Source organism: Cydia fagiglandana, chromosome 1, assembly GCF_963556715.1.
Source record: "Cydia fagiglandana chromosome 1, ilCydFagi1.1, whole genome shotgun sequence".
Lineage (NCBI taxonomy): Eukaryota > Metazoa > Arthropoda > Insecta > Lepidoptera > Tortricidae > Cydia > Cydia fagiglandana.
In genome coordinates, this window is record NC_085932.1 from 11,653,225 (window position 1) to 11,674,596 (window position 21,372).

General features: G+C 38.2%; 3 protein-coding genes across 3 annotated transcripts in view; 1 reads left to right on the top strand and 2 right to left on the bottom strand.

Moving 5' to 3' along the window:
- LOC134664220 (xanthine dehydrogenase) overlaps window positions 1–21,372 on the bottom strand; it is a 165,864-nt gene that overhangs the window by 121,216 nt on the left and 23,276 nt on the right. The gene's annotated exons all lie outside the window — the stretch shown is intronic.
- Window positions 838–21,372, top strand: part of LOC134664256 (transport and Golgi organization protein 1) — a 31,933-nt gene continuing 11,398 nt past the window's right edge. Inside the window, exons 1-11 of the mRNA XM_063520804.1 lie at window positions 838–1,050; window positions 1,123–3,075; window positions 3,718–3,917; window positions 4,402–4,693; window positions 5,187–5,383; window positions 5,555–5,686; window positions 6,784–6,932; window positions 7,268–7,369; window positions 8,451–8,662; window positions 9,565–9,718; window positions 10,609–10,791. Coding sequence (XP_063376874.1) covers window positions 954–1,050; window positions 1,123–3,075; window positions 3,718–3,917; window positions 4,402–4,693; window positions 5,187–5,383; window positions 5,555–5,686; window positions 6,784–6,932; window positions 7,268–7,369; window positions 8,451–8,662; window positions 9,565–9,718; window positions 10,609–10,791 — 3,671 coding nt within the window. The 5' untranslated portion in view covers window positions 838–953. The remainder of the gene's footprint in view (window positions 1,051–1,122; window positions 3,076–3,717; window positions 3,918–4,401; window positions 4,694–5,186; window positions 5,384–5,554; window positions 5,687–6,783; window positions 6,933–7,267; window positions 7,370–8,450; window positions 8,663–9,564; window positions 9,719–10,608; window positions 10,792–21,372) is intronic.
- LOC134669895 (uncharacterized) lies at window positions 14,543–21,040 on the bottom strand. The gene is made up of 7 exons (XM_063527513.1): window positions 20,796–21,040; window positions 20,629–20,697; window positions 19,800–20,529; window positions 15,846–16,275; window positions 15,311–15,687; window positions 14,825–15,032; window positions 14,543–14,718 (listed from the first exon to the last, which is right to left on the bottom strand). The coding sequence occupies exons 1-7, from the start codon at window positions 20,900–20,902 to the stop codon at window positions 14,543–14,545; spliced, it is 2,097 nt and encodes a 698-aa protein (XP_063383583.1). The 5' UTR covers window positions 20,903–21,040.

Below are 21,372 nucleotides of genomic sequence, written 5' to 3' on the forward strand. Positions count from 1 at the left end.
TGTATGGAAGGTAGAGATTACTTCTACACTCCATATACGCGTGCCTCCGTGAGGGACAAAACATAGGCAATGCGACACTATGATTGGTCGAATTATTTGTTGCCCACCATAACCTACAAGGACAAACAATAAGCCCCTATTCGCAAAGGGAGCATTTTCAACGCACGTTAAAAAGCGTTTGAATGACACAAATGGATATGTATTCACACGACATCGGTGGAGCGGTGGCGCTCTTTATCAAGCGTTGTTGGATTTTCGACTTTAAGCCTTGGCCGTTAAATCGAATTTAGAGTGCAGACAGATTCAAGCGCTTTTTTAACGCGCGTTGAAAAATCTCTCGTGTGAATGGGGGCTAATAGCGCTTTCGCTGCTACTCCTACTGAAAGATACATAAGACTATCCCGTTCGCTCATTTCTCTACCCATCATGCCTTATCCAGTTAAAATACTAGATTCATGCATTGAACCAAGAAATTGGACAGGTGAAACAATAATCTTAGCCAGAAATTATCCAAGACGCAATGCAATTATACCGGACCATAACCAGAAAATGGAACATACCGGACTTCTACAGGACCAAGGTTTTGATCGGCACGCCCGTCTGTTCGAGCTTTCAGAAAATTCCATGCTGGGCTTGCGGCTTGCGTTTAAATATTGCTCCTGTCCTAAACATGTATGACATCAGTAATATTGTAATTGTTGTGCTAATATTGTTATTGTTACAGCTGCAATTGCGAATTCCATACTATTATAAAAAAAATGTGTAATCATTATTTTAATTCATACATCTCTGACATGTAACGGATTACATTTCATAACCTCCTAAACAGGCTTTCTTGTTGCAATAACATAACGATCGAACGACTTGACAGATGATGTGGCTAAACATCTTGTGAATTTTTATACGAATAAAATAAAATAATTGAATTAAATGTTTGCATAGTATGATGCAAAATGATTTTATTAAGATCTATATTATTTATGTTATTTATTTCTTTGCACCATTGTAGATACCCAGATAAAGTGTACTGTGTTAACAAGGAATGTAGCGGTAAGGCTTGTATGAAAGTGACTTTTTTTGTATAAATCTGTAACTTTCTTCTCATTGTTTGTTATTTTTCAGAACCGATATCTAAAGCTAAAACCCTCTTGGCTTATAACAGCCCCGATGAGGACCTGATTTCATTTCGAGCGAATTCTGACGCTGTCATTTACATGAAGTCAGCTGGTACAAACCCAGAATTATGGTATGCTGATATAAATGGAAAACATGGATTTGTCAACAAGCAATTTTTAAGAGAAAACAAAGTATTTGTTAAGAACCCAATAGAAATTGTTCCTATGCAGAAAAAGGCAGCTGTTCAGCCAGATAAAGTTCAACAAGCTCATGAAGTTATTGAGGGCACTACTATATACACCACATCATCTACAATCAGTTCTGAACAGCCTGATGCCACCACAGAGCTACCTGCAGTTGTTTCTCAACAAGATGTCACTCCTGCCTTAAATTCTGGTGAAAATGTTCCTGACCCAAATAAAATAAGCATTGAAGGCACTCCTAACCAAAGTAGTAATGATAATTTGTCTGACCAAAGTGTAAAGACTGATTCCTTACAAGAAAATGAACCTGGTGTTGATCTTCCAAGTAGTGAATCAATTCAGGTGCAACCTGAAAATAATTTGTCTGCTAGTATAGAACTTCATCAAAATGTTCAGCCCTCCACCGAAAGCAGTACACAACAACCAGTTGATAATACCATTGTGAATGTCCAAAATCCCGAGCTTCCAGAAGCTGCAGAAATTCTTCCCCAGCCACAGCAGCTGGTGTCTAGTGCTACTAGCAATACAGTAAATTCTGATAACATTGTAGACATGACCGACAAAGTTGACTACCTACAGCAAGGTTTAAGCCAGCCAGAGTCTATGGAAAATATGGAACCAAATGTGTCAACCCCAACCAATGGTAATGTAGAAAACACTACTCCACAACCATATGAAACTTCAACTGAACAAAGTACCACAACAGAAAGTGTAAATATAGATTCTAATACACAACAACCACCGCAGCCATCAACTGATGGTGTAAACAATCAATATCCACAGCCTCCACATGTACCTGTACCACCGGAATATAATAATGGTGCTTTTGGCAGCAATAACCAAAATTATGATTACAAAGCTAACCAACAGTATTATCAAGGTAGTTTAGGCCAACAACAGTATGGTAACCCCACTACTTTTTCAGAGGAATCAACTGTAACAGCATCAAATGCTGAAGTGCAATATGATCAGGAAAACAGTGCAAGCATGCCGGAAGCTACAACAGTTGCTCCAGTGTACCAAGAAGCCTCTACTGGTTATGCTTATAGCCCAAGCCCGGATCCAACCCCGCAGCCTCCAGAGGCAGAATCAACTGCAAGTAACACTTATCAAAGTTCTTCAGAACAGCATCTTGTTCAAGACAGTACAGGCAGTGCATATAATTATCCTAGTTCAACTGAGAGCACATATATTCCACCAAACCCAGAATCAGCTCAGTATACTGACCATGCAAGTTCTGAAACAAATACACCACAACAACAAGAATTTAGTACAGAATCTTATTCTAGCTCCGAACTAACCAACACCCCAGGGAGTCCAGAGACTACAGAATCAACTTTAATTACTACTGAAACCACTCCCGCTAGCATAGATACATCAACAGATAATAATTACTATGCTAGTTCTGAAGCTACTAGTCAAGAACCATTACCTACAACAGAAACTGAAAGTCTGCTGACTACCACGGAAACTCCAATAGTGGACTATTTAAAATCATCCGAACCACCTGTAGATCCCAATACAGTATCAATACCAGATACAGAGACATCCAGCACAGGATATTTCTCAGGTTTATTCACGAGTATATTAGATCTATGGCCATCTAAAGCGGAAACTTCAGGAGAAGAAAGTATATTTAATCCTGAGTTGGCCAATGAGGCAGAAGAAACATTCTCTTACTTCAATTACTTTCTTTCAACTTATAACTCTGTTCTGGGAGCCAAATCTCAATCAAATGCACTTTATGCGTCTTCTGGTGAGTAATGTTTTAAGCATGTTTAGACTTATCTCTTAAATCCAATATTAATGTTATACAACTTAAATCACAATTATTATCGTGTCTAACTATATTACTATTATATAATAAATGTATGGAAATACTATGACACATTTACAGCTGTTCAAATAAATAAATGATTTAGTGATTGGTGATATTGCACCAGCTACAACTCTTTGCCCAATTCTAATAGAGAATGTCTGCATTTTATACAATGTTTTCTTTCTTTTGTGTATTAATGATTAACCTGCTTATTCATAAACATTTACTAAAGTTGAGAATCCAATAATAATCGTTTGTCCCTTTCCGACGTATTGCTGTGATGGAAAGGGACAAACGATTATTATTGGCTTCTTAACTCTAGTAAACGATTATGAATAAGGGGGTTAGTAAATAAATATATTTTACCACATTAATGTAAATTGTAATCATACATAAAATAACTGTTCCAAATTTTAGGTATCTATGTCAAACGGTCTCTGAGAAAAACGTATTTAACAGATTTGAAAGACCGAAGTGATCCCATAAGTGTTCCGTAAACAAAGTTTTGTACGGAACACTAAAAATTGTGGAACTAAATAGTTTTTATGAAAATTCAATATCACTTGTTCTATTTTACAGGCAACACATGTTTTACTGATGAATATTGTGATGGTACATCTAAGGAGCAAAACAATCGTTTCGTGACTTTCCTTGTCACTACGGCTAGTTCTGTCCTGCTCTTCATATTGGGATTTTACTACATAGATGGCCGTAGACGGGATGGCAAACTTATCGGCACAATCAACACATTGCAGAGAGATTTACTTTTCTCAACTAAGGTAGAAATATTTTTTGTTTTAAAACAATTGTGACAAATGTTTAAAACAACACCTCAATGGTGTTGAAAGTCAACACATATAAATACAAATTTGCTTTAATGACAAGCGTCACGCGTACCAGACAAATCGTAAGGCTATGTAAAAACATGCGCACGCAGTGGCGTATCGTGAACTAATCTAACCGTGGGCGAAGTCGCATCTGAGAGGCCCTTTTCATTCTATGTGCCCCACCGGAGGGGCCTCGCGCGAGACCCCTTTGAGCTCGAGGCCGTGGGCGACGCCACACTTCGCCCACGCCTAGCAACGCCACTTTGCGCACGCTTGTACATGAACATTCCTGTACATCGCCAATTTGCCATATAGGTACTTGTATTTTAATATGTTTCGGGTCATTGAATGCTACGTGAGATATACTGTATTCTAATGGGCCTCTAAAATATACAATATAATGCTTTTGTTATTAAAAAAATACATTAACTTTCAGGAATGTGAGATTCTAAAAGAGGAGCTGGCTTCTACAAAAACGAAACTAGCTGGCATTGAAGATAATTCTTTCGGCATGGATGACATGGTACAATCGTTAAAAGAAGAGATCGAAGAATTAAAAGCCCAAAATGAGAGACTTCGAAAATCGTTGGACGACAATGAGAAACTATTACGGGTCTCGGAAAACACAGCCATGGAACTGCAAAATACTCTAAGTGAAGTAGAGAATACTCTTAGTGAGCTCTTAGGAGAGAGAGCTAATTCTGAAGAGCATATAGCAGATTTAAATAGTAAGTTTTGTCATGCGTAAGGTGCGTCCAAATCTGATCTGGCGAAGGCACCCCGAATACGCCTGTTTGTGTAACGTAGTACGATATGCGCGTGTGCTGCGCGCGAGTGATTTCGCTGACGCATTGGCCAGATCTGGACACTCCGTCATACTATGGTGTTGAAGGACTTTTTATTTTTAGCGCTACGTAAAGGAGGGTTATGTATATTTACGCTGTTCTCTGTTTTAAATGTGTGAGCCGATTTTGATGATTCTTACGTAAAACGATTTATCTTCATTATGCGAATGCAGCGAATGTCACTTAAGGCATGTTGATAAAAATTAAACAATAAGTGCGACAATCAGAGGCCCCATTATAAAAAAGAAAATAATGAAATGTTCAGCTATTGCTGTCGGGTTTTTTTTAAATATTTTTTTGTTTCTACAGAAGATTTGTTTCATACTACGGAATTATGTACCGTCTGCTTGTTTGTTAATTAAATTTTATGTTTTAGACAAAATCCAGGCTTTTGAAGAAGAATTAGTGTCAGTTAGTCGAGAAAGGGACAATTTCCAGCTAAAGTATGTGTCTGCTGAGGCAGCTCTAGAGGAGTCTAGGAAACAAAAGAAGCAGCTAGAAGAACTCAACACATTGCTGGCTGAGGCCAACAATACGATACAACTGCAAAGCCACGAACTAACTGCTCTGAAAGTGAGTAATAGATTTATCTCATCAAAGGTTAACTGAAAGAGATTGCTTAGAAATTATTTTTGACCTGTCAACTATCTGAGTTAAGTTACCACTGTATATTGTACTAAGAGTGTTGCTGCGAACGATTTATTCAATAATATTAATTACATGTAATTTAAATTTCGATTTCAGGATGTAATCAAAGAACTGAACAGTGGATCCAAATCCAACATTGATGCCGCATCTCTAATAGATCACACTGAAATAAAGGCCAAGCTATCGAAAGCTTTGGAAGAGAAACATACTTTAGAGAGCAAATATGAAGTAAGTATGTTTAAGTGACGAAACGATAGGTAATAGATATTTATCTAAAAAGATCATGGCCTCGTTTTAGTAGATAATGTAAGTAACTCATCTCTTATCATTTAAACGACGTCTAGTTTTATTGTGGACGTGTTTATGTCATGTACATATGCTTAATTTTTATTATTCATATGATCTACAACAAATAATAACTCTATTGATATTGTAATGTTTGTTTAGTCGGAAATAATCCATCTGTTTTTACGTTTAAATTTAGACGCAACGACAAAAATACTTCGTCATTACATTAATCTTTGTTGTTCTTATTAAAATTACCTAATTACGAAATTGCGATCAAATTCATCAAATTATATCCAGTATAATTAATTAACCATTTGACCGTCAAAGACGTTAACTAAGGCACGGGACTACAGCCCAATATCAATATCAACCTTCGTGCATGCCGACAAGATGATGCGCCGCCAACCAAAGGCGTGGCGTTCAAAGGGAAAGCCTAGGCACCACAGGGAAAGGTTGCACCACGAACAATCAACGAACTGACATTGTTTTTATAATCACTTTAAAATAAATCAGATAACATAGGAATCTCTTTCGGAACTTCGACTAGCGATGATTCAAAATGGCTAGGTACAGTCAACAACAGAGCTATGAATACAGGCAAAGTGCCAAAAATATGTATACATGACCTTAATGTACAGGCAATAAAGTACTGTATACATATTTTGGACACTTTGCCTGTATTCATAGCTCTGTTGTTGACTGTACACGAAGGGAAAAGTTGCACCACGAATAATCAACGAACTGATATTGTTTTCATAATCACTTTAAAATAAATCAGATATCATATATCATATCATAATCAACATAGGAATCTCTTTCGGAACTTCGACTAGCGATGATTCAAAATTATTACACTATTATACATAAAGTCCGCTAGATAGAAAATCCAATCTAAAACTTTAAAAAATAACTGCGTGGATAAAAGCCATACACATATACACAGGTTGTAGCCACGGGTGCCTTACCGTAGCGTATGCACTACTGTAACGATTTAGGAACGACCAAATAAATCGTTATTTATAATTTTGTGTATCTAGATCGAACGTAAAGAGCGGACACGTCTGTCAGAAGAGTTGCAGACCACGCAGGAGTCGCTAGCCACAACGAGCCAGCAAGCCACTGAGGCCTCGACCCGGCTCGAGGTGCTCGGCAAATATTTCCAGGAGAGAGAAAGTGAATTGATGAAGTAAGTTTCGTACTTAGACTTATTTAGCCACTCACGTCCCATGGACGACTGGACGTGGCTATATCTGGTTAGCAAAGTCAAAATTCAATCCTAGTTTTTATTTCCAAGGTGGTTTTGGCTCGTAAATTTAAAACCCTGGGAGTTAAGGGGTTAAGTGTCGAATTTTTATTAAGATAATTTCCATACACGGCGCAATATGCAATTTTATGTTCAAATATCTTCAATAAAATGTCTTGAGTACTTCTTCCCGCCGTGTACGGATTTATGGAATTCGCTTAAAGCGTTTTTTGAGAACATTTATATTATTATTAAAAGTTTTATTTGTTTTATTTCAGAGAGCTTAGTGCCAAAGAATCTCTGTATCTCAGCAAACAAGGCGAGTCGGTGAGCACGGTGGAGAAGATCGAACTAATGCAGCAGGAGGTTCAGAGATACAAGTACGTATAGTATAAAATGTAATACGGGTGCCTATAGAAATACTTGGTATTTGCAACAATGAAGTAGGTAATTAATTACTTAAGTCCGGAAAAAATTGTTAGTAACCAATAGTTTTTTAGTACAGAAAACTGAAATGATAAAGTCAAAAAATGAGCTGCGTCATGAAAACTGTAGTTGCGTGAACGCCACCTAATTGTGAATGGGCTTTTTTCCACGGTATTTTGTTTTTTATTTGAACGGTTAGATATTGTCGGAGCAAAGGCGTATTTACCCTAGGGGCCCTAGGGCCATCCGGGCCATGGCCCGGGGCGCTAATCTTCAACATACGCCCCTGTGTCAGAGTTTTAACACAACACGACAGACAAATGTGAATCCGGCTTAAATACCTACGGTCAACAGCGGGAATACCTAAAATTGAGAAATATGAAACATACGTGAATTTATTGTTATGAGAGTAAGGGCGGCGGATCGTTTCGAACACTTTGTCTACTCATGTATAAGATACTGTTGTCACTGAATGTATAGGTATATTGGTATATACTTCCTTTATAATATGATTTTCTTACGCAAGCAATGGCCCTATGATCTCCTCGGAATGGCAACTACCACATCCACGAGCAATCATGTTAGAGTGTGCCTCAAATAGATGCTTCACTACAAATAGATCTTACCATAGAAAAAGGATGCGGACTGATATATTTGGCTAATTTGGCCGTCACTATTTTGGGCCGACTGTACCGGTGTATTCCCATTTGGCCCCGCCCCACATGACACCCGCCACACATGAGGCGGGAAGAGTAGCGCCTTCTCTCATCGTGGCCAGCTCGGCGGGGACAAATAGGAATACACCACTGAATCTAGTATTGTCAGGCGTGGCTCTCTACGCGATTTCATCGCTTTGCTACAGGTAGCTAAAACTCCATCCGTTCGACCCCCAATTTTGGGGTTTGCCATAAGCCGCGCGTGGCGCTGTCGCCACCTAGCGGCAATATCTGTGCCGATCGTGACAGACGCGTTTTGTTAGAGAGTGAGTCTTCTGTACCTAGTAGGTACTATTATTTATTCTGTGGTATCGTGTAGGGAGAAATGCGACTTGCTGACGCTGGAGCTGGCGGAGCAGGAGTCGGCGCGGCTGGCGGCGGTGGGCGCGCTGGAGGGCAAGGCGCACGCGGCGTGGCTGGAGGCGCGCGCGGCGCGGCGCGAGGCCGACGCGGCGCGCGACGACGCGCAGGCGCTGCGCCGCAAGCTGGCCTCGCTCTCCGGCGCCGAGGGCGCGGCCTCGCCGCACCACCGTCAGTACTACTCACTTTTCACTATACATTTGACGACCGGTCTGGCCTAGTGGGTAGTGACCCTGCCTATGAAGCCGATGGTTCCGGGTTCGAATTCTGGTAAGGGCATTTATTTGTATGATGATACAGATATTTGTTCCTGAGTCATGGTTGTTTTCTATGTATTTAAGTATTTATATATTATTTATATCGTTGTCTGAGTACCCACAACACAAGCCTTCTTGAGCTTACCGTGGGGCTTAGTCAATTTGTGTCAAAAATGTGTAATAATATTTATTTATACATTTATCTTACTTTAGGACTAGTTCGCAATAGAAATTGAGTGCACCCAGAACAGATGGTAACTTATTTCATGTATTATAAGCAAAGATACTTAGTCTATGGACTAATTTTATTGTGTATTTTGGATTTAGTTCATGTTTCAGCGTTAATCTTATTGTAACAATACCTAGCGGTACCTAGTCCGAATATATAATATAGGACATTGTTCCCTTTTTCACTTAAATTTCGAAGGTTTAGATATAAATAGCTATATTGATAATGTCTTAGTTTGAACATTTTATATTGGATGCGGACCCTGAGTATTTTTTCTATAACCGTGGCCATTACCGTAAAAAAGTTTGAAGCTATAGTTCGTTTTTTTTTAGCATTAGAAAGAACTTGAAAGAAGGTAAGCAATCTTGACACGTCTTTTAATTGAAAAACGCTTTAAAAAAAAGAGTAACTATTACTTATGAAAGCAGAAGAGTATAAATGATGGTATTAGATTCATAATTGTTACATATTTGCCGTAACTTATTTTTAAAATGAGTTTTTCAATTAAAAGACACATCAAGATTGTTTACCTTATTTCTAATGCTAAAGAACTATAGTGAGACTAAAGTCATTATCGATCGTTCCAGAAATGTCTTCGCCGCTGGACAGCATGAACACCGAGGCCGGGCTGGGCGGGGTGCCGCCGCCGCTGCCGCCGCTGGCCTTCCTGCCGCCGCCGCTGCTGCCGCCGCTGCCGCGCCCGCCGCCGCTCGGCCGCCTGCCCTCCCCGCACCAGCCTAGGTGAACTTCTACTATAGAAACAATATACTTGAACGCGAAAAGCGGTGAGGCCACAGGCGTTCCCGCTAACGCGGACGGCACCGACTGACTGTACTGTTTGTCTTTCCCACGCTAGCCTGGAAGCTTATTACTTTAGGCCAGCGGTCGGCAACCTGCGGCCCGCGGGCCGCATGCGGCTCGTGAAACTGTCACTTGCGACCCGAGTGCCACCTTGGCTATTTTGTATGTAATAGTGACAAACGACAATGTCTCATAAAGTCATAAATATTAACAAAGTACGGCCCGCGTCACCTCCGTTAACTACTATGTGGCCCTTGGCTGCTAAAAGGTTGCCGACCGCTGCTTTAGGCCAATACCAGGCGTGGCTCACTCCGCGATTTCGCCGCTTTGCTACAGGTAGCTAAAAGTAAATCCGTTCCACACCAATTTTGGTGGCTAGTCATAAGCCGCGCGTGGCGCTGTCGCCACCTAGCGGCCATATCTGTGCTGATCTTAACATACGCCTTTTGTTAGAGAGTGAGTCTTCTGTACCTAGTACTATTATTTTTTCTGTGCCAAAACGCTAAACTCTAAGATTAACTGGATGAGATCCCTCAAATGGATAAGTTCGCCTTTGTACTTCTTACTAATTGTTACTTTTAATATGTCTTTTGTCCAATAAAGAGTTCACTATTACTACCTACTCTAGCTTTACCAAGTAGTTAGCATCGTTTTAAGGACAGCGCTATCTAGTGTATTTGGTCCATCGACCGAATTCACTGTACTCTGTAGTTAGCAATGTATCGAATATTGCATGCAAGTTCTTGCTCCGTGTAAATAGAGCTTAACCCTATTTTATTATAACTGTACAAAAATAGTTTAAACAATTTTTAAATTATTTTTTTCTACAGATACGACCGGCGCTATTCGCCAGAAAGCCGGTACTCACCAGAAAGCCGGTATTCGCCCGAAAGCCGATATTCGCCCCAGAGTCGGTATTCGCCGGAGCGCATGAGGCCTTCGGAAAGGAAATATTCGCCCAATGACCGCCGCAAGGTCTACTCGCCGAGGTCTAGGCGACGGTCCAGAGATAGGTAATAATTTGCATACGTAGTTGATAAGTATGTACAAACAACAATACTCCTACCTGTACATCGGTGGACCTTATTACAAAAGGCATAAGGTTAACAATGTGGACGATGGTTAGTAATTTCCGACTTGCTAAAATATTAGGGTGTCTCATAAATAATGTCGGTTTCAATGTTCACTTTCGTTTATTAAATAATCATAACATCAACATCAACATTTATTCAGCAAATAGGCCACAAGGGCACTTTTACACGTCAACATTGAATTTACATAAAAGCAAAAATAATAACATCAACAATTTTATAAAATAAAACTAACAATTCAATCTAACGTATTACAATTACTAAGAGATGTATATGGTCTCTTAATGTCGAATTACATACAAAATACAGATAAAAAAACACACACAAAAAAATCTATAATATTTAGAGGTGTAAATGTCTCTAGGTGTCAGAACTATAAGATTATATAGTTTATCAAGTTATCCTTAGAGATGTATAAGGTCTCCAAGAGTCAATATCCTGTATAATTAATACATTCATTAAAAGAAAAGAAACATACGAGAACAGAATGAGGCGTCTCACTGTAATTAATTAATAAAAGTTACTAAGTATAATAGCTCGTGTTAGCTTAACAGACCAGTCTCCACAAACAGCACCCGTTCACGAGTATGACGCGTATCTCAGCCATCGCCTCCCTCAACCTTCATTCGGGAAAGTGGCGACCCGATCAACAACGCCACCGTATTAAGGTGGTTCGCCTAGGTTACTCAAAACTTAACTCTCGCTAGATGGCACCACTTTTGCAAAATTTCAGGTTTTATTTTTTTGTGAAATGGTCATGGTATTTGTATACTTAAAAGTATGTTTCGCGCACTCTTTAAATAAATATTGAACTATTAAAATAAACATTGAATACTTCATTGTGCATAAACCACCTTTCTAATTCGACGGAGTGTTGCTGTCACGCCTTTTCCTACTATTACTCACACATGCAAACAGTGTTTCCGTGATCCTTGTAGTAGACAATTTCACACAACGTAAGTATGTTGCAATAGCGTAACGGTATGTTCGTGGAAATACGTGCAAGAGGATTGGGGTTCAAGACTGGTGCGAGTAAAAACTTTTTGTTTTTTTTTTGTCCCTTTTGTGCTATCTTATTTTTCTTATATTTTTAAACGAGCAATTCATGTATATAGATATATACAGGGCGTTTTTTGAACAACTAGCTATATTGTGCAAGGTGATTAGGTGGAAAACGTTGACATCCACTCGACCAAAATGTATTCATTGAAACAGCCAAAATTTTTTTTGTGATTTCGGAGTTGGTACAAAGAGTTGTTCAGCCTACATAATCACCTCGCACAATATGGCTAGTTGTTCATAAAACGCCCGGTATATATATTTCGGTGATATCGAAAACGGCTCTAACGATTTAAATGAAATTTGCTATAAGGGGTTCCATCTAGCTAGGTCTTATATCCAGAGATAAGGCCCCAGCACGTTTTCGTCATGGATGTCGTTTGGGGGCGCCGACGCAGATTTATAGGTTTTGAGGGCGCAGATTTCGAAAATGATCATTTTGAAATCCAACATGGCGGCCATGCACTATGTCATAAAAATCGTCATGGATGTCGTTTTTTAGGTTTTGGGGGGCGCAGATTTCGAAAATGATGATATTTTTGAAATCCAACATGGCGGCCATGCACTATGTCATAAAAATCGTCATGGATGTCGTTTTTTAGGTTTTGGGGGGCGCAGATTTCGAAAATGGTGATATTTTTGAAATCCAACATGGCGGCCATGCACTATGTCATAAAAATCGTCATGGATGTCGTTTTTTAGGTTTTGGGGGGCGCAGATTTCGAAAATGGTGATATTTTTGAAATCCAACATGGCGGCCATGCACTATGTCATAAAAATCGTCATGGATGTCGTTTTTTAGGTTTTGGGGGGCGCAGATTTCGAAAATGATGATATTTTTGAAATCCAACATGGCGGCCATGCACTATGTCATAAAAATCGTCATGGATGTCGTTTTTTAGGTTTTGGGGGGCGCAGATTTCGAAAATGGTGATATTTTTGAAATCCAACATGGCGGCCATGCACTATGTCATAAAAATCGTCATGGAGGTCGTTTTTTAGGTTTTGGGGGGCGCAGATTTCGAAAATGATGATATTTTTGAAATCCAACATGGCGGCCATGCACTATGTCATAAAAATCGTCATGGATGTCGTTTTTTAGGTTTTGGGGGGCGCAGATTTCGAAAATGATGATATTTTTGAAATCCAACATGGCGGCCATGCACTATGTCATAAAAATCGTCATGGATGTCGTTTTTTAGGTTTTGGGGGGCGCAGATTTCGAAAATGGTGATATTTTTGAAATCCAACATGGCGGCCATGCACTATGTCATAAAAATCGTCATGGATGTCGTTTTTTAGGTTTTGGGGTGCGCAGATTTCGAAAATGATGATATTTTTGAAATCCAACATGGCGGCCATGCACTATGTCATAAAAGGCGTCATGGGTGTCGTTTTATAGGTTTTAGGGGGCGCAGATTTCGAAAATGATGACCATTTTGAAATCCAACATGGCGGCCATGCAGTAAGTCATAAAAGTAGTTTGTTCTACAAGTAAAGCAATCCCTTACTGCCCAGCCTCTAAAGGATCACTCTCGTTAGATCGGGTCGTGTCCGGGCCGGAGCTTCCAGCGCTTACTTTCCTATTACCTACGTGACAGGTGATCACGTGACGCTTTCCATAGATAGAAATGATGCGCCGTTAGTTCCGGCCCGGACACGGCCCGGTCTAACGTGAGTCATCCTTAATAAAGTAGTAATTGTAAAATTAAATAAAAACATTTCTTTTAATTTTTTTATTTACAATTCAAGTGTGAGTTACAACATTGTATAGCCTTCTAATTATAACTATTATAGAAAACGGGATATTTATCATGTTTATTTATATTATTGATTTCCCGATATTTTGGCAGTGGCACAGCTACATGTGCCATCGTCAATGGCATAACCATAACCAGGGGGGTGTCACTACGCAGTTTAGGTACATTTGGCCGGCGGGCCGCCCGGGGCTGCAGGCGTATGGCAGTGGGCTGCCGCTCGACCGCACGATCGTCGTGTCACGTGGCGCTCGCGCAAAGAAGATTCACGGTTCGTGCGCGGTTATAAATTTCAATTTTGTTGCAGGCGGTGAGTATAGGTATAATTTTATACCTAAATCTGACTTTTGTGAAGGAGTGAATTTTCTGTACGGTAGTACTATTAGTTATTCTGTGGCATAACTTCAGAATGACTGTAACTTTCATTAAACGGATCATTGGATGCCATACACTCAGTAGATGAAACCCGTTTGAAATTCTTGTGTTTATGTATTTTATTGTGTTCTGTAACTAATAGTTGAAGACATAACCTTGAAGTCATATACTGGCCTACTAATTATTCAAGATCAATAGATTTAGCTCCCTTAGGTATTCGCCTAAGTACAATCTCTGGCAAAATAGAGTTTTTATAAAAGTGAACTAATTTCTGGATCATATTTTCTATGAACTGATCATTTTTGTAGACTTCAATGACACTTATTGGTGTAGATGGATTCACATAACAAATGAAATAACATTTTTTCATATTTGTTATTCGTAGTTGTCCCTGTACCTGAAAGAAATATAATATCACGAAAGGAGAAAATCTCTAATGTTATAGGAAGAAAGATGACAATATGGATTCTAATGGTTATAATTTACTTAGGTACCTGATAGTAATAATGGTGTTTTTCGTTCAGGGACAAAATTCCATTTTTTTGGACCACAGGAAAATTTTTGTTTTCCTTTGACGCACTGAGGATGTCCTGATGTTTCCTGGCTAATGAAGGAAAACATTTTATTTCCAAGATCGCCTCTTCATTAACCAGGATACCTAAAAAAATCTAGAGTTAGTGACACATTGACTATTCGGCAACCAAAACAATATTAATTACATATATTACTGTTTTGTTATGTATTGTCACTGCTTATTAACCTACCATCAGGACTAGCGCCCAGAAACCCAAATTCGGCATCAATGTATAGTCCAGCTTGACGAACCGTCTTTTTGTAATTTTCTATAAAGTACGTTCTCGCCACCGATTCGTTCTGTTGTCCATAAAGCATGTCTTTTGTGTAAATATTGCTTTTGTAAAGCACTTGTTTGACATGGTTGTGAGACGGCGTAGTTTTTCTTCGCTTACATATCTAAAAAACAAAACAAATATGACATAATCTTCTAGGACAGCGGTCGGCAACAAGCGGCCCGCGGGCCACATGCGGCCCGCGAACCTCTCACTTGCGGCCCGCGAGCCTCCCTGGCTATTTTATATGTAATATTGACAAACGACAATGTCTGATACAGTCATAAATATTAACAAAGTGCGGCCCGCGTCCGCTTCGGTAACTGCTATGTGGCCGCCGACCGCTGTTCTAGGAGATCATCATCATCAAGTACCTTCATAAGAAATGACAAAGGCACTAACCACTCCAAATTGACTTGCTGTCAACCTGTCACTCCTATACATATTGTACAGATCATTTTCATGTTGACCAATAGTGCTTTCTTCTATGGCCTTGATTTCATCAGCAGTTTTGTTGAATTCAGGCAACTTATCAGCACATATTTTCTTTAGGTCATCAAGATTTACTGGGTCTGCTGTGTCTTGAGCTTCAGGACCATAATTTTTATCGGGCTGAGGTGGCTTAGCATGAAAAAGTCGTCTGCGTTTGTAGAGTTTCCTCCGCGCTTCAGTCCTCTGTCTCTGGCCAATATATTTTCTAAAAGTTTTGCCTGGGGAACTGTTAGTACATTTTCGCCACGCAGACTTATGCCAAGTTTGGCCAGTTACTTGTGAGAGCCCTGTAAAAATATACATAAATATTTGAAATTGAGGCTCTGCATGTGTAGTCTTGTGACTACACATGCAGAGCCTCAATTTCACACTATTATTATTTACAACACTATAATTATTTTCCATCTTTAGGAATTGTGCAATACTTTTAGTAATAACTACTTACCTGCAACCGTCACTCTACGCTGATAAGATCCACCTGTATGAAGATTAAGCCGCTTGCCGCAGTTGAATTTACTTATAATGCTCATAAAGTTTTCAACATGATTGGTTGTATCATTTGACAACCGATTTGTTTTAGTGATTACAAATTCATTTGCAGCACAAATAAGTGCCCAAACGGCAGGGGCCTTTTCCTTCATACTCTTCACATAATTTACATCTTGCTCGCCAGTTGCAATGTATTTACAAAAATAATCTTGGCATTTTTCATGTTCCCCAAACACATGTGAAGGGCCATACTGCAGGTCATTTCTCATCGCCAACCTATTTCCGGCGTGATGCAAGATAATTTTCCTCGAAATTGTAGTTAGTTTTGATAACCTGGCTTTCAACATTTTGCGACCATACAATGGTAATTTGGTATCAGGCAGTATCTGAAATAATATTAGTAGGGATTATGTATTTATAATAATAAAACCCTGTCTTTGCCGCCGTCTTCATATGTACTAATGCAAAAAGCAGTTATTCTGAACACATGCCGAATAGTTAGGAAATTTCTTCACAATGATCTACAGCTCCAGAATCAACGTGCATCTGTTACACAAACTCTACCCGGATCAAACCAAACCCAAAACAATCAACACCTTGAAGATTAATATGAGATGCACTTGGCTTTGGCCCGTGCATCCCATTACACCAGTATTTTTATGAAATGCTGAGAAAATAAAAGAAAGATAGAAATAATAATAATAATAATTCAGCCTATACATATATGTACGTTCCACGCTGGGCACAGGCCTCCTCTCATGCGCGAAAGGGTTTGGGCTATAGTCCCCACGATAGCCCAATGCGGATTGGGGACTTCACATACACCTTTTGAATTTCGATTATATGACAGTGTTGGGCAAAAAGTAATTGAATTACTAACTAACAATTGCAATTACAAAATGTAATTCCAACAAATAATTTCCATTACATGTGGAAAGTAATTAAAATTTTAATTACTAATTACAATTGCAAAATGTATTTAGTAATTAAATTATTAATTACATTTTGTAATTGAAATTTGTAATTTAATTACTTTTTTGAATTACAATTACTTTTATAGAATGCAAGTTTTTGATCATCTTTATTTCCAAAATCAGATGAACATTTTGAATGGTTTTAAATTTGACTAAGCAATATTGTCAATGTTAACTTTGGTTGATTTGGTTGGACTGTAGCAAAGGGAGGGCTGGGAGTTAGAATTTTTTTCTGATTAAGTGGTGTCATTATGATACTATTTTTAAATGATTGTAATGTGTAGATCACGTCAAAATAAGCATCTTTTACTGGAAAAACTTTTCTCTAAAATAAAAAATGGCTGAGTTAGATCCCTCCAAAGATTGATGTTTTTAAAGGGAGCTGGGACTTAGAAAATTTTCATCGCGAGTGGTGTCATTATGACATATATTTTAAATGATTGTAACGTATAGAACACGTTAAAATAGGCTACTTTTACTTGAAAAACTTTTTTCTAAAATTGAAAATAGCGGGCTGTATCAAAGGGGGGCCGTTTCTGGGACTTAGAATTTTTTTTAAGAAAATGAAAAAAACAGGGGTTTTAAAACAGTTCTTAATAAAGTTTTTCAAGTAAAAGTAGCTTATTTTGACGTGTTCTATAACAATCATTTAAAATATATGTCATAATGACACCACTCTCGATGAAAATTTTCTAAGTCCCAGCTCGCTTTAAAAACATCAATCTTTGGAGGCGTCTAACTCAGCCATTTTTTATTTTAGAGAAAAGTTTTTTTAGTATAAGATGCTTATTTTGACGTGATCTACACATTACAATCATTTAAAAATAGTGTCATAATGACACCACTGTCAAAAAAATTCTAAGTCCCAGCCCCCCCTTTGCTACAGTCCAACCCGAAAGACACCTTAGGTCGGCGCTTACGTCATTATTAGCGGCGCCCCAATACTAATGCGGTGCTACGCGACGTAAGCGCTAACCGCCATATTCAACGTGGTTTGTCACATAGTACCCTGTAAAGGTATGATTCCAGGGATAAAAATATGTTATAACGTTATCCAACGTATAATGGAATTTATGGAATTCATAAGTTTTTCTTTATAATTACTCCAAGTAAATTTGTTCATATTTGCATATTATTAAAAAGGTAAATGAAAAGTAATTGAGTAATTTAATTACTAATTAATGTAATTACAATTGCAAATTACACAGATAATTTAATTATAGCCTGACAAGTTCTTTTTTAGCCCTGATATAATGTCGCTACAAACAGCTTACATATAGCAACAATACGTGTACGTCATGAATAGTCGGGACAGTGTGTATTGGCATCGTGCAAGAGCGAGTGAGGTATACAATTATGTACATGTGAGTTGTAGAAGTATGTTTCCCAATCGAAACCCAATCGAAAGAGCATGTTTAGTTGATAATTAAGTATGAATAATTTACCTATCCGCCATAATTTGATTCTAAATATTCGACCTCCGTATATATATTTACCAGATTCAGTCACTCGTGGTGGTAATGGCTCATTCTTATAATAAATATTTTTGATTATAGCACTAAAGACGCCTTAAATGAGAAAAATAATAATTTAATAATTAATATTCATATTTAGTACAAAACTAACCAGTTTATTACAAACTCACTATGAAAATCAGTACCCGTCATGTCAACAAATAATTTCACAACATTGTTTAATGGAATGCTACTGAATCCCGTATCCTTTTTCTGTCGCAAGTATTTTAATGTATTTAAAATTATTTGTTTAGCATCGGTGTGAATTTTTTTGGGCATTTTGATTGCAAAATCTATTATTATCCTGAAATATTTACAATCATTTTCGATTTGTTTACATCGGTGACATTCAATGACTTTCAATGTCGGATGTCAAACAAAATAATTGCCATTAAAATAAATTAGTTCCATCGAAAATCCGCAACGTGGCGAGGGCTAAAAAGGAACTTGTTAGGCTTTACATGTAATTAAATTTTATGTAATTCAATTACATGTAATTAAATTAGTAATTAAATTACACGAGTAATTAATTACGCCCAACACTGTTATATGATATAATATATTATTTAGGAATTATCATTGATAATATAAGAAAAATACCTTATATAGTTTACTTGTATAATTTTTTATAACATGATTTTTGCACTCTGTTTTCCGTATTTTTTGACCATATGACACTTTTTCATTCAATTGAGCGAAAACAGAGGAATCACCATCTCCAATAAATGAAAGATATTGTACACCATGCATTTCTTCTGACTTTTGAAAGCCTTCCACCAATATTTCTGCCTCCATACCAGTTGATGATCCCTGGTAATTTTTGAAACATTTGTGTGGCGGCACATCCTTATTGTCTTTCTCGTATAAATGACAATGATAACAATACTTGTTTTTTATGCCAATATACAAGCACTTCTTTGTGTTTTTCCCAATGATGCAAGCCTGAAAACACTGAATTTAAAAAACCGGCCAAATGCGAATCGGGCTCGCGCACGAAAGGTTCCGTACCATTACGCAAAAAACTGCAAAAAGAATCACGTTTGTTGTATGGGATGATAGTCAGCAAACGAGCAGGCGAGCCGCCTAATGGGAAGCGATCATCGTCGCCCATGGATATAGCGGCAACAGAAATACATCATTTGTGAAAATTCCTATCACGGTTCATGAGTTACAGCCAGGCGACAGACAGACGGACAGCGGAGTCTTAGTAATAGGGCCCCTTTGGGTACGGAACCCTAAAAATCAAAAATAATAAAAATAACAAGACGGTAAGCCAGCGGCACCCTAGGTTAGGTTTTTCATAATGTGTTTATATATTTTTTATTGTTTTGTAAGTGTTTTTATATTTTACTTTTATATTCATATTATAAAAACCCTAGCCTAAGAAGAATGATGAATAAATAAATAAAAATAGTCCCTTACCATACCAGATGCTGAGTTATAGTTATGACCGTAGCTCCTCTTGGCCCACCCACCATCCACTTCAACTTCTATGTATGGAATGCCATTGTCAGTAATTTGACCTTTTTCAATAGCTATAGCTCTCTCTTGTTGTCCTACATTCTTTATTTCTTCTGTCAATTGATCTTTCCATGTATCTCCCAGTGATTTTTCTATCTTTCTAAATTTTGAAGGACCCATTGTGGGGATATCCATTACGTTAGTCAAATGAGACGCTTGTGTATAATAACCTGCACCCGTTACTGTTCCCCACACAAAGCCTGTGTTTAGTTTTTCATGATCACTATTCTCATTGCTCTCTCGAAATTCTTTATCACACATGCTGCATTTAAAAATGAATATACTGTTGAAGCCGTTCCGCAGCTCTCTGACAAACTCAATGGTACTATTTGCGCAAGTTTTTGTGTGCTTTCCCAGAGCAAATGCCCAGTGAAGGATGTGTTGGATGTCAACAATTCTGTTCCCAGTCAGACCAATCAAGTTATTATCAACACTTTTCTCAATAGTCAATTCATGGCATGCCAAAGTTGGATCAGTTACTGGCCAGTTTATTTCCAAAGCCTTAGTTTCAGGCTTCAGAGGCAAAGCTTTACTATTATTACTAGTTGATGGCTGATGAGATTTTGCATCAAAAGTAGCCTCTACATGTACGACTGGCACTTGCCTACTATAAGTTTTGACAATATTTTGTCTGGAAAAAAAAAGAAGTTGATGATTATTAATCACATCTGAATCTAGGTGTGTACCTAGGGAACAGGAAGCTAAAGTGCAATTAGAAATTAAAACTTACCCTGCACTTTCAGCTGCTTCATTTTGAGGTATTTCTATTTTTCTCTTTTTACGCCATACGTCTACACGACTGGCAAAAGAAAAGTATTTTCTTATATACAAGAATACTATGGGAGAAGTGACAATTATTTTCTCAAAGTACAATGAAGGAGTGAAACTGTAACTTACGACACATCACCGTCATGATTGCGCTTTAATGCTCCGCGAACTCTGTTTCTGGATTTACGCGGCCCAGAATACCGATGATTTTTATAATTCGATTTAGACGTTATCATTTTACTAACGAATAAAATTCACAAGGACACATTACAAACGTTTTGATGTATATCAAATACCTGTCAAGTGTCAGTGTCAACAAAAAATGCACTAACCTCCTGAGTCCCGCTTGTCATTATTGCAGTTTTGTATTTGGAACCTTCTTGTATTCCATTTTAATTCAAAATTCAATTTGGATTAAATCCTTTGTAAGGGCCTCAGGGACTCAAAAGCAACTCAGAAGGCTAAACATGACGGCACTGTAATCTCGTCTCGTGGCTCGCGCGAGAATGTAAAGCATGGATTGGCAACGTCACAACGTATATGTACACGACATTTGTGACACACACATACGTAAATTTGATGAAAATTTAACTATGATTTTTGCATGATTTCTGTATGAAACATTGTTTTCCTGTTAATTTCGCGCAAACGAATATGTGAAAGAAGATAAGTGCGGAAATATTTATGTACTAATAGTGTGTAGTTA